Source organism: Cygnus atratus, chromosome 6 (genome assembly GCF_013377495.2).
Source record: "Cygnus atratus isolate AKBS03 ecotype Queensland, Australia chromosome 6, CAtr_DNAZoo_HiC_assembly, whole genome shotgun sequence".
In the NCBI taxonomy this organism is placed as follows: Eukaryota; Metazoa; Chordata; class Aves; order Anseriformes; family Anatidae; genus Cygnus; species Cygnus atratus.
Window position 1 is genome coordinate 20,897,469 of NC_066367.1, and position 16,405 is coordinate 20,913,873.

A 16,405-nucleotide genomic window follows, 5' to 3' on the forward strand; every position below is an offset into this window, starting at 1 on the left:
AGGCTTCTTTAGTATGCTGAAAATTTTATTCAACTTTATTTAAATAGCACTATGAAATGTACAATAGTAATTAACAGAGAGAACACTGAAAATAGTAATGTAAAAATTCATTTTTGTGTTATGGGATATAGAGTATCAGGGCAGATGTTTTGTTTCTAGCTCTGAACAAACATGAAGGTAAATATACTATGTCTGTATGGGAGATGTATTTCCTTCATTCTGAGATTTTGATGCTAAATGGTTTGGGTCTAAGTTTGAACATTGTTTATTTTTGCATTTATAAAAATGTTTTGTAGATGTCTGTAGAAAATGTTGAAAATGTCAGAAACCTTATATTAAGTTGAGTTTTTCATTTTAAAAAATTTATTACTCTTTGCATTTTTTTAGGGGGGAGAGAGGGATGAAGATTTGCATAGGGACCTTTTTTGGGGGGGGGGCGGGAAGTGTTGGTTTTCTTTTTCCTTTTTTTTTTTCCTCCTTTCAGGATTCATATTCTTTCTTGTTTTTTGATTTGATTTGTTACTACTTCTTTGTGGTACAGTAGCCATCAAGACTGCAGAAAAGAGAGAGAACATTTAAGTCATTAAACTAATCCATCCATTGTCGTAATTCTTTCACTCCGTTTCCTTACTGGATAAATGAATTTCCTTGATGGAGTGACATAAATGGTGTCAGTATGTTACAGAGTGCATATATTTACATACATTTTAAAAAAAAGTCATGATGAGAAAACATAGTCTCTGATCTGCAACTCAAGATCTGTTTAACACGTGTATTGTTTTTTATCCAGAAGTATGGGTTGTGATTAGACTGCTATGGCGAATCATTGACAGAAGAGGTGGCTGTTAGGTGTTGGAAGAGAACCTTTTTGTTTGTTTGTTTTATGCTAACACTGAAATGTGATGCAGTCATAGGCTATGGTCTCATTAGAGAGAAATTCTGGATGGAGTTTGAGTCAACCCTAAGGATACTACTTAAGCATTGCTGAATAAATCACTGGAATATCAGCATGAAAGCAGAAGGATTGGTTTTCACTCTGATAACATCGGTAACAACTCAGAAAAAGTGTCTTAAGGCCATAGGGGTATTTGGTAAAATGAGCAGACATGAACTCTTGGTTTTACGTATCACAGGTTTCTAAAGGGGAAATTTAGCCTAAGTGCATAGGCAGGCATAAGTTAGTGATGTGTTCAATTAAAAGTAGTTTCTGTGGTCATATTCATCACCTTCTGAATCTGCTTTCATAGTCAAGGAGGAAACTCTTTAAAGCTTTTAAACGTCTTCCTCCAAATAATAAGAATATCCCCAAAAGGCTCACTGTTGTAGTAGATAACCTGTATAACTCTCTTAGGGTTTTTCCCCTTTCTTTTAATTAACATGTTTTTTTCTGCCTTTTTTGTTTCTGAAGAAAATCATCAAAACACAAAATCATGTAAATATTACTTAGACTTCCAAGCATGCCCCTACTTTTTGATAGACATGGTGGACTGGTGCGTAGATGTGCTGAAAAATCTGTAATGTCATGTTTATCTCCACAAAGGGCAGCACTACCAGAGCAGTACTGTGTGTACAGCACCGGCTTTATTTGGTTTTAAGCACCAGTTTTATTTGCTTTAAAGATGGTTGTTCTAATGGCTGTAGGTCTTTCTCTCCTGTCTCTTCAGACTCTTCAGAGTTTGTACAACTATCTAACCATTTCAGAAACTGTACAGTTAGTACATACAGCTGTATTTTTAATATGAACTGTAGTTTGCATGTCTTACTGCAGGAAAGGTAAATCTTACATAAGTGCAGTCCTCAGTATCTGTTATGACACATGCAGAATTGATTAATATACTGTATAGGAAGTTTTATTTCCAAAAAAAACACAGGTTTAAGCTAAATAAAGGAACTAAGGGTACCAAATAACAATGTCATTACTTACATTATTTCTTAGGTAAAAAATGGAGCTTTAAGCGAAAGGATTCTGGTGTTCTTCCTGTGAGAGTGATTTCCTTTTTTGCTGGCGCATGAGTGCATGTTCCCTGGGCATTTAGCCACAGGCATCATCCAACTTCTGAAGGAAATGCTTCAATCAAAGCATTGCAGGACGGATTTTCAGAGGCATGGATGTTAGGGATTTGGGAAGGTTTCAGTGGAGAAGGCTTGCTGGAATCAATAGGAATCAAGGACCTTCCATTTGAGAATGGTGGATCTTTTAAAGATGGAATGGATGCAATTGTCCATTTTGGAATAACTAAGGGAAGATGTGTCATTCCTGGGCTGCCTGCTCCCAAGAATAACTATTGCTCTGTGTTCCGAAGATGCTGTGTGGCTGACACAAAAAAAGGCTGATTTCTGCACCTGTTTGTCAGGAGATTCCTCATGTCCTTACTGGCCTGTACAAAGACACCTTTTTTTTTCTGTCTTTTGTCACAGTAGAGAGTACTTGCTAGGGATGCAGAAGCTGTCATAGCTCAGCTGAAAAAGCTAGGACTTGGATATATGCATACCCTTGATTGGCGAATTTTGAGGAAAAAAAGGCTGGCATAAGGCTAGGTTTTAGTGGCTGGAAGAATTCAGTTTATGCTGGGAAATTGTTAAAATGTAGAAAATGTCATTAACTAACTTGGAGGAGACCTAAAAGTGATTCTAGAAGAGGCAGCTGCATTAACATTCCTGGGATTGATAGCATGGTGTGAGAATTGAAGGGGGCTACTGCACCTCATGTGTAAGTAGTAATTTGGCATCGATTTTTTTTTCTTTTCCTGCACATCTCTACAGTTAAGCTGACACTGTGACCAGAGGAAAAGCTATGTCTTTAACGAACTCTCACCTGCTGTGTAGCACAGGCCCGGTCCGTGACGTTGGTGGTAGAAGCCTAGGGCAAATGGAGCCGTTCTAGACCAGCTTAAGGTTATTCCTCTGGGCCCAAGACCTCACAGGCCCTGACTGGTGTCTAGGCCATTCTGCACTGGGTGCCTGTGGTACCCAGTTCCTCGCCAGTTTTGGTGTCTTTCAGAACCCTTATGATTCTTGATGATAGCATTCATAGCATTAATTCTGACATGATTTCACTTTTTGGCTGGCAAAATGGTTCCCTCATCTTTAACCCCACACCCAATCTTGTGGTGCCTCTGGGAAAAGACATTCAATAAGTGTCAAAATGCTGCATGGCAGTGTAAGGAATGAGGAAAGAAGTGCACGAAACAGCCCTGAAAACCTCAGGGTCTGAGAAAGAGGTGTTCTGGGTGCCAGACATGAGATTCATCTGCAGCCTGTGGGACAGCCCATGGTGGAGGCAGTATTTCATTGTAGTCCATGGGGTACCATGCCAGGACAGATTTGCGTGCTGGAGCAGTTGGATATCCCCCAAAGGAACTGCAGCTTGTGGAGGGCACACTGTTATGAACTGGCCCCAACCCATGAGATTTTTTACTTTATTTTCTCCCTCTTACTATTTTGATGAGGAAAAGTACAAGAGTGGCTGGGTGGCAATCTGGTAGCCAGCAATGATCAACCCACCACAATTTCTGAATTTTGTTGAAGTGTTGTTAAAAACTACAGCACTGCTGAATGTCACCGAGGAGGACTTGATTCTGTTTTGTCTGTTTATAAAATTGGTTTATCCTGAACTAATTGCACCCATGGGTATTAATTGTGTTCTCCCTGTAGAAAATAGAAACCTAGAAAGAAGTAATCTATTGAAAATGTAGCATTTGTTGAAATTTTAATGAATATATTATTTTTTTTGAAAATACATCAAGCTTCAGAGAAAGTAGTGTAACTTCAGGGAGAGTGTGCCGTGTTTTTTGTGTAAATCTAAAACACTTCATCCCTCATAAATTCCTTAATTAGAGAGCATAGCACCATCGAATTTACAGTTGAAAGTCAAGAAAATGCTACTTAGGAAATCCCAGAATGGAAGGACTAAACCTTAGCCTAGTTGCATTCTGCTTGTGCATATGGCTTTAAATATAGTACCTGTCTTATAGAGCAGTATTAGTTTAGCTAGCATAATGTAAGCCACCAGGTGGAGTAGTGTTTCCATAACAAATGAAGAGAAATAGGAAGGACATGCTTATTTTTCTTTCCGCTTTCATAATATAAATTGCAAGTGTTTTGGAGATACTAGCCCAACTTTTTATATAAATTCCTATCCTCATAAACACTGAATAAAGTAGTATGTTAACACAATTCTTAACCTTTCATAATAAGGTGTATTTTGGATTTCTTGTTTAGATTAGGGAAAGTGAGAATGCTTTCCTTTTTCTTGTGACATTTATATTAACCTGAGATGACAAATAAATTGCATGCAAATTTCATTATAATTCTTTTCCTTTCATGTTTTCCTTTACATCCTAAACAGTATCTGTTTGCCATGTTGGTTCTTCAGAAAAGCTAAGGTAGGTAATTTTCTGTTGTCTCTGAAAATTAATTCAAATACTTCTCTGTACAGTTCTTTACAATTAGAAAAGAGGCAGATAAATACTATACTATGCCGAAAATTGTTATTTGGGGAATTGTCTTGCTGTTGCACTCTCCTAATTTTTCTGTTTCTCCCCACTCCCCACCCCTCACGTTCTCCTAGGATCTTCTTGCACAAGAGCATAAAAGTGTTTAAAGTTTGCAGAATGAAAAGATGGCACAGGCAATGTTCGTACCACCAGGATCTGACAGCTTCTTCCATTTCACCAAAGAGTCTCTTGCAGCTATTGAGAAGCGTATTGCTGATGAAAAGTCTAATCGTGACAAAGATGAGCATAAAGATGATGGTGTTCATGAAGAAAATCATCAAAAGCCAAGTAATGACTTGGAGGCAGGAAAGACGCTGCCATTTATTTATGGTGATATTCCTCCAGAAATGGTTTCTGAGCCCCTGGAGGACCTGGATCCATATTATGCCAATAAAAAAGTAAGTATTTACTAAGATTATAATTAGAATATACCTGTTGAACTACAAAGTGGTAAATGCTGTAATTTACTACCTGTTGAAGATAGTCAGAAGCCCTATTGAAAGTATTTAAAAGTCTGTGATACCATGTTAATTATTTTGAATCCAATATAAATATGACTGTGAGTCTTCTACTCAGGTTACTTTTTTATGATTTTTTTTTTTAATGTCTAAGATTTCCTTATGATGTTTTGAGTTAGTGGATTTTGGATTAGATGTCTTTTAATCTCTTCAGATCTGATGAAATGCTGAAGCACTGGAAAACTTCATCTCTCTGGCTACTCTGTTACTGGGGATTTGAGGAAACATTATTTGAGGAAACATACGTATTAAGACGTAGTTCAGCAGGCTAAGAAGGAAACTAATTAAGCAGCTAAAGTTTTTGGTTTGTTTTCCTCAGAGAATTTAATTATTAGATATTATAAGAATTCTTGCACTATCTTCCAGTCTAGCAACAGATTTACGTTGGATGAAGTGCTTGTTCTGTCTGTCATCTGCCAGAATGATCTACTGTCAAACATTCCTTAAAACCTTATTGAAGTATTTGAAAAAAAAAAAAAGCAAAACAAAACTCAACTGGAGTTACTTGTTAAACTCTACCTGACTAGGGAGGGACATAAGTAAAAAAATAAAAACGTGATTATTAGCACATGTTGCTGGCTTCATGTGATATAATTTCTGTGGATAGGTAAAAGCTCATGTGCAGACACGAGTTCATTTTGCTAGATTTCGCTTCGGGATCACTGCACTTTTTTTTCTGAGTCTGACTAGATTTTCTGTCCAGTTACGTTTTTCCTGATGATTTTAATACCAATTTACCAGTAAGTAATCCTTCCCAGTACCACCCCACAAGGAACATGAAGACAGTAATTGGTAGGACATCCTGAAGTCATGTACCCTCAATATTATGTTACAGTGCAAGGAAGTTATTTAAAGTCTCCCCATCATTCCTTTAAGAGTTGCTTTATATCTGCATGTATGCAGAATTTTCTTGGAAATTTTACATAAATGCTTTTTTTTTTTTTTAATGTAAAAGAGGTTTTGTGGCTCAGTAACAACAACAACAAAGTACTGTCTGCAAAACAGTATAAAAACATCCGTGAGTAGCACATCCACTTCTGAAATGGGACTGTGTCTACTACTTCCTGTTTCTGTATTAAGCCTTTGTTATAGGTCCAGAATAGACCTGAAAATGAAATCTAAATTGATGTATATTCATCTATTATAATGCAACTCAGTTTCTTTTATAGAGAAACTGTTAACAAAAGGAGACAAGATCAAGGGTGGTGGCTTTAGCAAATATAGATCTTAGATGATGAAAAGAGAAGCAGAATGATGTTCAAAATGAAAACAAAATTGAGTTTACTTTTAAAAGGCAGTACAGAATAAGCAAGTGCTTATTTCATTGTGAAAAATCAATAAAATATTTGAATTAAAAACATAGAATAGGTTCTTGAAACAAAGAACTGGATAATCAACAGGTTACCATCTTCCATAAGAAGCAACTCGGTTAAAGCAATATTTTTCTAGTACAGAATGTTGAAGACTAATAATCAGGTATAGTGTTTTCAGTTGTTTTAGTTGTTGTTTCTACTCTACGAGCTCTACTGTTAAATGATCTATTTCTGTTACAATAGAATATTGGCATAAAACAGGAAGAATCAATATTAAAACCTACTTATTTCCAGATATTTGTCATTTGGGAAAATAATCATAAAATGTAGACTGACTTAAGTTTTCATTAGATAACAGTTTTAGTCTAAATCAAAAATGGTTGTGTAAATGGTGCTAGAAATAACTGCTCAGACAATAAAGGCAGTAAAGTCTTTAAGAACCAGGATGTCTAATTTCAGAAGCAGTTTCTAAGTGCTGAAATGATTAAGTAGTTGCTGGTGAGTCTCCAAAAATGGTTGATTAGGTGCTGTGTTTTGCACTGCCAGATTTCATCTGAAGTGCATGCAATATAGCTGCACACATTTTTAATGTTTTAAAAGGACAATTTTTTAATTATATTTTTCACTTATTTACATAATCCAGGAAAATGTTGAAATGCAGACATTAAGAGCACAGAGAAAAAGAATGTATGGTTTTCAGTTTTCCTTGCTTATGTGAAAATACAGAATCAGATACTTGCTTGAATAATTTTATTGAAAATAAATTTGGCTACTTACATCTGTGTAAGTGCAGCCTCTATTTATGGTGAGGTTGCAAACATGTCCTTAATTTCCTATTCTCTCTCTTTTTTTTTTTTTTTTAAGACATTTATAGTATTGAATAAAGGGAAGACAATCTTCAGGTTCAGTGCCACCTCTGCCTTGTACCTTTTATCTCCTTTCAATATTATTAGAAGAATAGCTATTAAGATTTTAGTTCATTCATATCCTTTTTATCTAGTATGCTTAAAACGAAAACGTAATAATTACTGGTCTTTTGAAATATTTTATAATGCTTGTTTGTTTTAGTATTTAAATGTGTTCATACCCTTAATTCTTTCTCTCAAAATGAATGAGGGCTAGCATGTATACCTAGTTTACAGAATTAATAGTATCATTAATATGAAACATTTTTGCATTATCTATGGCATTTTTAGTCATATTAAACTGATTTGTATCGTATGTGTTGTCAGTGTTCTAAAGCCTGGTCAACTACTCATGTTTTGTGTGATGCAAATTCAGCATTAAGAAAGTGTAAGTTCCTTAACTGCAGTCAACATTGTTCAGCATGCTTATTATGCTCACTATTTTGACAAACTGTGTATTCATGACATGGAATAAACTACCAGATTGGACAAAGAATGTGGAGTAAGTAAAATTATGTAATATTTTTTTTTTAAATGGTTTTAAAATGAAAAGCTAAAGTAGGAGCTAAGCCGTGTGGTTTTACTTAATATCATGTGCAAAGCTGGTATTCTTTCTCTAGCCTGTTGATTAATACTAGCTGCAACTCAAACCACTACAGGCATGCAGACTGTAAGAAAAAAAGCTATGATATTGTTACCCTTTTTCCCTGAATAAAACTGATTTAATCCTTTTGATCATAATTTTTGTGCTTGTAATGTTTTTGTGCTCTCTCCCTTTTCAGCCGTTCTGTTAGCATTTTTATTAAAAGAAGAAGAAAAAAAAAATCCTGTCGAACTGACACTATTGCTTTTCAGTAAGATGCTTTGTATAGCCACTACTGAAGCACCTTCATGCTTAACAAAATGTAAAAATTTAACACCCAAGCTTTTCATATCAAAATATGAGGATTACTGTCAGACATTCTAAAGTCTGACTTTGGTAACTGTAGTAAACACTAAGTTTCGCTTACCCATGGATTTTATTTCTGAAATGCCAACCATGCTGAAATTTTCACTTACAAAAAAATATTTTCTTCATATTTGTACTGATTACTACTTTGTGTTCAAATTTCAAACTCATGCGTGCCAGAAACTGCAAAAATATGTTTCAGATTAAAAAGTAAAAATCCCATAACTATGCAGAAGAATGGTGGGAAAACAGTCATGTTTGATGTAAGTTTGTAATTACCATTACAGTCCATTTAATAATCACTGCTTTTGAGTGGTTTTCTGTTATTTCTATATTGTTATATCACTGAATGACAATCTTAAACTTTTATTTTGATGTTTTCTCATAGGTACACTTTTACTGGTATTTATACTTTTGAATTTTTGGTAAAAATCCTTGCAAGAGGCTTCTGTATAGATGATTTTACTTGCCTTCGTGACCCCTGGAACTGGCTTGATTTTGTTGTCATTTCCTTTGCGTAAGTATACATTTATTTACTTTAAGCAAAAATACCAGCCAGAACTTTTTTTTTTCTTAAATGGTAATAATTTGTTTGGGTTATGTTAGCTCATTTAAAATGAATTATAGTTGAATTGTGTTTCAACTTCTCCCATTTTAATGTTTACCTTGATCTAGCACACGGCCGAATTACTGTACTATTGCACAGTACAAAAGAGAAGTTACAATTGAACAATCTATTATAAAGTATATTTAAACAATAAAATCAGGGTAATCAGTTTCATATTAATTTACATTCAATGGAAATACTTAAGGGTATGCTTCCTAGGGAAAACTCCATTGAAACAGGAAAATATGAATGTAAGTCTTTCATTTAATGTTCCCCCTTCCTAAAAAATAGTCTGGATTACAGGTCCAGGTAAGTAACATACACTCTACCTTAATTCTGAGTAACTGTGATTTAATTCTACAGGTATATAACAGAGTTTGTAAACCTAGGCAATGTTTCAGCTCTTCGAACTTTCAGAGTATTGAGAGCTTTGAAAACTATTTCTGTAATTCCAGGTAAGAAGTAACTGTGTAAAATAGTAAGCTCTCTACATCACCTCTGTTTAATTCTGTGTGTGCTGTCATTGTGTTTGTGTGTGGAATCCCTCACTACAGATATGTGACAGAGTTTGTGGACCTGGGCAATGTCTCAGCGTTGAGAACATTCAGAGTTCTCCGAGCTTTGAAAACAATATCAGTCATTCCAGGTGAGAGCGAGGTTAAACACTGAGGCTGATTGAAATTTTCACAGAAGCTGAATTCATGTTTTTAACAGAAGGATTTAGGCTCCAGTCTTAACTTAAACTATACTAAACTTGATTATTTTTCTGATTCTCTAAAACACTCAGCCTCAGAGTTTAATACATTCATGCATGAGAAATTGAATTATATAGCCTATGTATTATGTAGCCTATAATTTCTATTTCATGATATCAAATTTTCTCTTCCACATGAAAGATCAAAATTAATTATCTTCTCATTTTTCTATTACTAATCTGAATGCTACCATTTATCAAAGACATTTGGGATTGAAAATTTCAATGTATTTTTAAAGCTAAATCCTTGATAAAGGAATAAGAAAATAAGGAGTAGCATGGGGATTGCATGATGTATTATCTTGAGATGCCTATCTTCACCAAATCACCTCCAGCTGAATAGGACGCATTATAATGGTACCATTAAAATCTCTGCTGCAATGCAATTGTGTTTTGTTTTTTGTTTGCTGTTATAGAACCAATATATTGTGAATTGGATAAGGACACTGGCACAGGTTTGAAGGAAGAGGCATCAAGCAGAAAATAAAACTGGAACAATTTTCTTCACATGTAGTTAACATGTACAGGGAGCATGAGTAAAAAACGCTACTTGTTTATTTGTAGAACGGGTGTTTTGGAATGCCTACCATTCATAGCTTCCGATTAGTTTATCAGGAGCTATGGGACTTACTGATATCTTTTTCCTTTGAAAAATATTTTGACTATTTTTGTGCAGCTGTGCATGATGTTTAATAGTGTGTTGGAGTAATCTACATTTTATTTTAGCTTAGGTAAATATTTAATAAAAATCTGCCTCTGTTTGCAGGCTTGAAGACTATTGTGGGAGCCTTAATTCAGTCTGTGAAGAAGCTCTCAGATGTAATGATTTTGACTGTGTTTTGCCTGAGTGTGTTTGCACTAATAGGACTGCAGCTGTTCATGGGCAACTTGAAGAATAAATGCTTGTTATGGCCATCAAAAAATTCAACGACTTTTGAAAAATACGTAGCTCCGTACTTTAATGGTACAGAGTTTGACTGGGCGGCATACATTGAGAATGAAAGTAAGAAACACTGCTGAAATAATGTGTCGAAGTATTTGTGTATAAGCACACATACATGCACAAACACGTTAGATTACCATGTCATGTTATAGGCTGAAGATAAGTATCAATGAAATAGGATGACAATGAGTACATATTTTATATCTTGCCTCCCAAATTCACACTGACATGATTGTTTTTTCCCTTAACTGCGCTTTGAAACATAATTGTAGGGTTAGGTTGGAAATCACAGAATCATGCAGGTTGGAAGAGACCTCCAGGGTCATCCGGTCCAGCTGCAAGGTGTCATTAGAGCAGGCTGCTTAGCATCGTGTCTAGTAAAGTGCTGAATGTCTCCAAGGATGGAGACACCAAAGCCTCTCTGGCCTTGGAAGAGGTGTTTTTTGGTTTTTATTTGGGGGTGGGGGGTGTAACAAATCAAGATTGCATCTTCTGTCACTTACATTACTGTAGTTTGGTGTAGTACTTCCTTGCCTTAATTGTAGTAATTTAGCATTTCTTTTCTTTTAGGTCATTTTTATCGTCTAGAAGGACAAAAGGATTATCTGCTTTGTGGCAATAGCTCAGATGCAGGGTAAGATACAATGAAAACTACATACCACCTGTTTAAACAAAATGTAAACAATACCACTATAAATTAAAAAAGCTAATTTAGCTACCTAAATCCATAATAAAAAATGTACGGTCATGGTTCATAGTAACTAAACACTTGAATGAGTAAAAATACTAAGTGAGAAAATATTTTGCTGTAAATTTAAAACTCTAACTAGACAAATACTATTTCAGCAGGTAGATATTGGATTATCAATGACTTGAGACCATACTTCCATATCAAAGACTTCAAGTCATTTCGTATCTCTAAAAAAGGCGTGGGGAACTGGGACTTAAGACCGACTTTTGGGAGGACATCTTCATTATTCTTCTGTCTGTGGACTTCATGCATGGCACTATCTTGGTCTCTCTTTACAACAATTTTTTGTAATAAAATAACATATTACTAGACTGTAGTGATATATCAGTCCATCCCTTATATTGGATAATTATGTCTAAAACAGATATACTTAAGCTTTTTTTGTAAACATTTTGTGTGTAAATATCAAGTAATGTTATATATATGCATATATACACACACACATATGGAAAGAAATCTTTATAGTGTCTTTCCATTAAGTTTTTTGGTGGCAAAACTTCCTCTAACCCTCAGGAATAGAATCGTAACAGAGATAATGTGCCTACAGAATTGGATCACCTACTATCAAAACTGATACATACAGTTTCAGGAGGTTAAAATAATATCACTGGCAGTTATTTCCTGTTGTGGAATTGTTAACTTGACTTGACTATTTCACAAACCTGAAGAAACCAAGAAACCTGGTATGCCAATCCTGCAGGCATGCAAAATTCAACAAAAAAATATCTATACCGACTCTTTCTCTTGCATGGAAGTGTTCAATTTATGGAACCTCTGTATTAAGCAAATATATTATCTCCATTGAAGAGGCACCTGCAGATATAGTATCGATCTGTTAGGAATAAGTTTTATTTTGTGTATAATGGTGAAAAGTTTGAAAGAAAGATTTTAATTTACTTGTTTACCATTTGCTGGGTTAGCAAAAAGAGCACTGTTCTCCTTTCCTCAATAATTTTTAAAATGTAAGCCACAAATAGCAGCAGCCACCTTGTCAGATAAGGTCTAATTAATCTTTATTGGAAATTCAAGGCACAGTAATTTAAAACCATTTTAATGACACGTGTTTTTTTATACACATTACTTTTTTTTTTTTCCCTAGTAAATGTCCAGAAGAGTTTATCTGTGTGAAAGCTGGAAGAAACCCTAACTATGGATATACTAGTTTTGACACATTCAGTTGGGCTTTCTTGTCCCTGTTTAGACTTATGACACAAGACTACTGGGAAAATCTTTATCAGCTGGTGAGTATATGATAAAAATCATTTAGTGTCTAACTGTCCCCAAACCAAACACAGAAAGGGCCTCTGTTTATATTACATACCACAGCAATTGACAGCAGTTGAAGAAGTGCAGTATTTATGAAAGAAAGCAAATTCAGTTGCAGAATTAAGCAGACATGGGTTCTTAGTACAGAATCTCACATGATTTCTGAAGAGGTGTGCACATTTTTGATCCTTTCTTTCATTTTTACGATGTATATTATCTAACAGCAAAACATGAATCTTAATTTGTCTTTGTATAAATTAGTTCTCTCACCATAGTTTTTTCATGTGTGTGAAAATCTGTTTTAATAACTATTATCTTTTAAATTACTAAAGTTTTGTCCTTTTAAAATTCAGTCAGTGTTTATGAATTGCAGAATTGATGCATGTCTTCACCAGATGGATCATTTCTCTTCTTCTCCTCTAGACGTTACGAGCTGTTGGCAAAACATACATGATATTTTTTGTTCTGGTCATTTTTCTGGGTTCCTTCTACTTGATTAACTTGATTTTGGCTGTGGTTGCCATGGCCTATGAAGAACAGAACCAAGCAACTATGGTTGAGGCAGAACAGAGGGAGGCAGACTTGCAGCATATGCTTGAACAGCTGAAGAAGCAGCAAGAAGAAGCTCAGGTATTTTCTAAAAAAGAATTTGAGCGTTAGCATATCTCTTTGCATGATATTCATTTGGAACAAACCCAGCAATTAGATAATACATTCTAAAAGTAATAAAAAGCCATAGAGAAAGCAGTCTAAAAATACTTGTGAGATATATAAAGGCATGTGTATGTCTTTTTTAATGTTGATGTCTAAAGTTTTAATGATCTTCTGATCTGAGAATAGAAAATACAAATTGGAATAATAGTTTTTTTAATAAACATTTCTTATCAGCAGCTAGTATCTAGTAACCTGGCATGCTGAATTTCTCAAATTCTCAACTTAAAAGTAATTCTAGTAGTTGTGAAGTGTTTGTCAAGCCTTGGTTAAAGTTAAATATGTTTTTGTCCATAAATTTTACTTATATATACTACCTGTGTTATCACTAGTGAATCTAAGACTGCAAGCTGCAAGTAATACCCCCAAAGTTTCTTCCCTAATAGCAGCTTTTAGGGAAGCCATTTAAAGTAACAGCTAAAATCAGTTTACAAAGATAATGCAGACTGTATTAACGTAGTATAACTGCATTTAGCTCTTTTGCATGCAATTGCATTCACTGAAATTAAAAAAAAAAAATCTACTGCTATTTTTCTTTTTTAAACACAAATCCACCTAGGCTTTTGTCACATTTACAAGTCATGTGGTATAAACTTCAGAAACAGGCACTATAGCATTCTTAAAAGATTGTGGAATTTTAAAGCATTTGATCATTCACGTATGTTTTAGATGTTGCGTTAAATAATTGCTTTGACAGGCAATAGCAGCAGCTGCAGCAGAGATGACAGAATTAAGTGGTGAAAGTGGGATTGGTGGACCTTCAGATAGTTCTTCAGAAGCATCCAAGCTTAGCTCAAAAAGTGCCAAAGAAAGGAGAAACAGAAGGAAGAAAAGGAGGCAAAGGGAACTCTCTGGAGAAGAGGATAACACAAAGGAGGGAAAGCTTTCAAAATCTGAATCAGATGGCAGTATCAGAAGGAAAGGCTTCCGTTTTTCTTTTGATGGGAACAAACTTGCTTATGGGACACAGCACACATCACCCCACCAGGTACTGTGAATAGTGCAGTTTTTGTTGTTTGGATTTGTGGTAACTGTAATACGCAGCAAACTTTGCTGTAACTTTGTAAAGTAATACAACCTAGGAAAAAGAATTTTGCATTGCTTTAATTACCAACTGCATCAAACAAGATTTTGGAGGTTATTTTCTCGTTTGGGATCTGGTGGGTCTCAACATGGTGCACAGCAGTAGTACACGTTCATAGTTCAATTGAAGTAGAAATTAATTTTTAATTCATAAAAGGAAAATTTAAGTGTAATGTATCAGGGTAGAAGTCTAAAAGTATGAAACAATATAATTTGACATAATACATAATCTACACGGATTGTTAGAATTCTTAAAGTCTTTATTTCCTCTATAATATGTGGATGGAAACTGCTATAGCCTCATGCATGTTCGCTTTTTGTTCTCTGATAATTAAGTGGACTGTAAATTTACCCATTCAGATGAATTCATCTCTCATGTGTCTGAAGTCTATCTAAGGCACTGTATTAAGAGTAAAGCTGAAAGATTTGGGGGGAATATATATATATATATTTCATAGATATGGATGCTGTATATTAAAAATCTTCAGCTGGTGACTTTGTTTATTTCCTTTACAGTCTTTACTAAGTGTTCGTGGCTCCCTGTTTTCTCCCAGACGTAGTAGCAGAACAAGTCTTTTCAGTTTTAGAGATCATGGAAGAGAGATAGGATCTGAAAATGACTTTGCTGATGATGAGCACAGCACATTTGAGGATAATGGAAGCAGAAGAGGTTCTCTTTTTGTGCCACTCAGACACAGTGAACGACGCAGTAGTAACATTAGCCAGGCCAGCAGATCGTCAAGAAGGCCGACACTTTTTCCAATGAATGGAAAGATGCACAGCACTGTGGATTGCAATGGAGTGGTTTCCTTAGTGGATGGACCACCGTGTCTCTTGTCACCTACAGGTCAGCTTCTGCCAGAGGTGATAATAGACAAACCAACAACTGATGACAATGTAAGAAAGTTTTTAATTACTCCAGATTTCAGGATTAGAGATCAAGACTGATCTGTAAAAGTTACTTTCAGAAAACAATTGCTATTGCAGAAACTTCCTAGCATAAATCACATCTTATAAGTATATTATGATTGAACTTGTTTGGAATTTAAGTATTGGTAAAGAAAGCATGGGACTGGGAACCAGAAAAAGTCACGCTTCTGGTGAATTTGCAGTGAATCCAGTGAAAAATTCACGCTTCCACTGAGAAGTGTCAATTTGTTTCTTTGGCCATAGCCTCCTCCAAAATTTCCTTACATCTAATAAGAAGTTAATAGTAAACTATAATGCAAAGATAATCTGGAAATTAAATATCAAGACTTAATACTTTATAATTAATATATATATATATATATATATATTAATATATATAGATATTAATATATATATTAATACTTTATAAGGTATTTTATAAGGTGCTTAACAGTATTCAGAAGTATAACCTGAAAATACCCATTTTCTTTAAACAAAAAAAAAAGGTGGAAAAAAAATTCTAATGTCATAGCATGAATATGAACCTGTGTATATTATGAATTCATTGAAAGTGAAGAGTCTTTTTGAAGCCTGTTCTGTCAGCATTTCTAAAGGTGAATTATATTTATCTCCCTCTCCCCTTTTTTTTTTATAGAGCACTACTACAGAAATTGAAATAAAAAAGAGACGTCCAAGTTCATATCAAATACCAATGGATTTGCTGGAGGATCCCAATTTAAGAGAGAGAGCTATGAGTATAGCTGGCATTATCACAAATACAATGGAAGGTGTGTTACAACTACTTTGTACAAAGGTGTGAACAACACCTTTAACGGCTGTCGATTGCTAGCTAGGCTGCAATGGTCTACACCAGGCAGACTGCTCTCTCTAGAAAGTCTGTGTCCACCCAGACTGACGGCCTGCTCAACAATGCGGCAGTTCAGGTCTCTGGGTGCAGGGAGTGTCTGAGCCTGTTGCTGCCATCTGAGGGAGGCAGAGGCACCGTGTGTGTGAGGTGCGAGCAGGTGGATGACCTGGTCCGCCTGGTGACAGAACTCAAAGAGGAGGTGGATAGGTTGAGGGCTATCAGGGAGTGTGAGCGGGAGATAGACTGGTGGAGCGACTCCCTACAGGGCTTGAAGGAGAGGGACCGGGGCGAGACACCCCAAATGGGGGTGGACTCCCTGCCCTGTCGCTGTC

The 16,405-nt window shown here is 35.4% G+C and overlaps 1 protein-coding gene across 12 annotated transcripts in view; it reads left to right on the forward strand.

The window, feature by feature from the left end:
* The first annotated feature begins 4,615 nt into the window (after positions 1-4,615).
* The window catches only part of LOC118259446 (sodium channel protein type 2 subunit alpha-like), a 48,648-nt gene continuing 36,858 nt past the window's right edge, over positions 4,616-16,405 (forward strand). For 3 of the 12 annotated variants that reach the window (XM_035569011.1, XM_035569026.1, XM_035569049.1), the window contains exons 1-12: positions 4,622-4,894; positions 7,192-7,310; positions 7,645-7,734; positions 8,570-8,698; positions 9,152-9,243; positions 10,309-10,545; positions 11,056-11,119; positions 12,336-12,477; positions 12,926-13,132; positions 13,911-14,201; positions 14,813-15,160; positions 15,861-15,993. In XM_035569011.1, coding sequence (XP_035424904.1) covers positions 4,622-4,894; positions 7,192-7,310; positions 7,645-7,734; positions 8,570-8,698; positions 9,152-9,243; positions 10,309-10,545; positions 11,056-11,119; positions 12,336-12,477; positions 12,926-13,132; positions 13,911-14,201; positions 14,813-15,160; positions 15,861-15,993 — 2,125 coding nt within the window. Of the gene's footprint in view, positions 4,895-7,191; positions 7,311-7,644; positions 7,735-8,569; positions 8,699-9,151; positions 9,244-9,342; positions 9,435-10,308; positions 10,546-11,055; positions 11,120-12,335; positions 12,478-12,925; positions 13,133-13,910; positions 14,202-14,812; positions 15,194-15,860; positions 15,994-16,405 lie in introns of all 12 variants that reach the window. The other 9 variants (XM_035568982.1, XM_035568991.1, XM_035569017.1 and 6 more) reach the window with 7 other exon arrangements.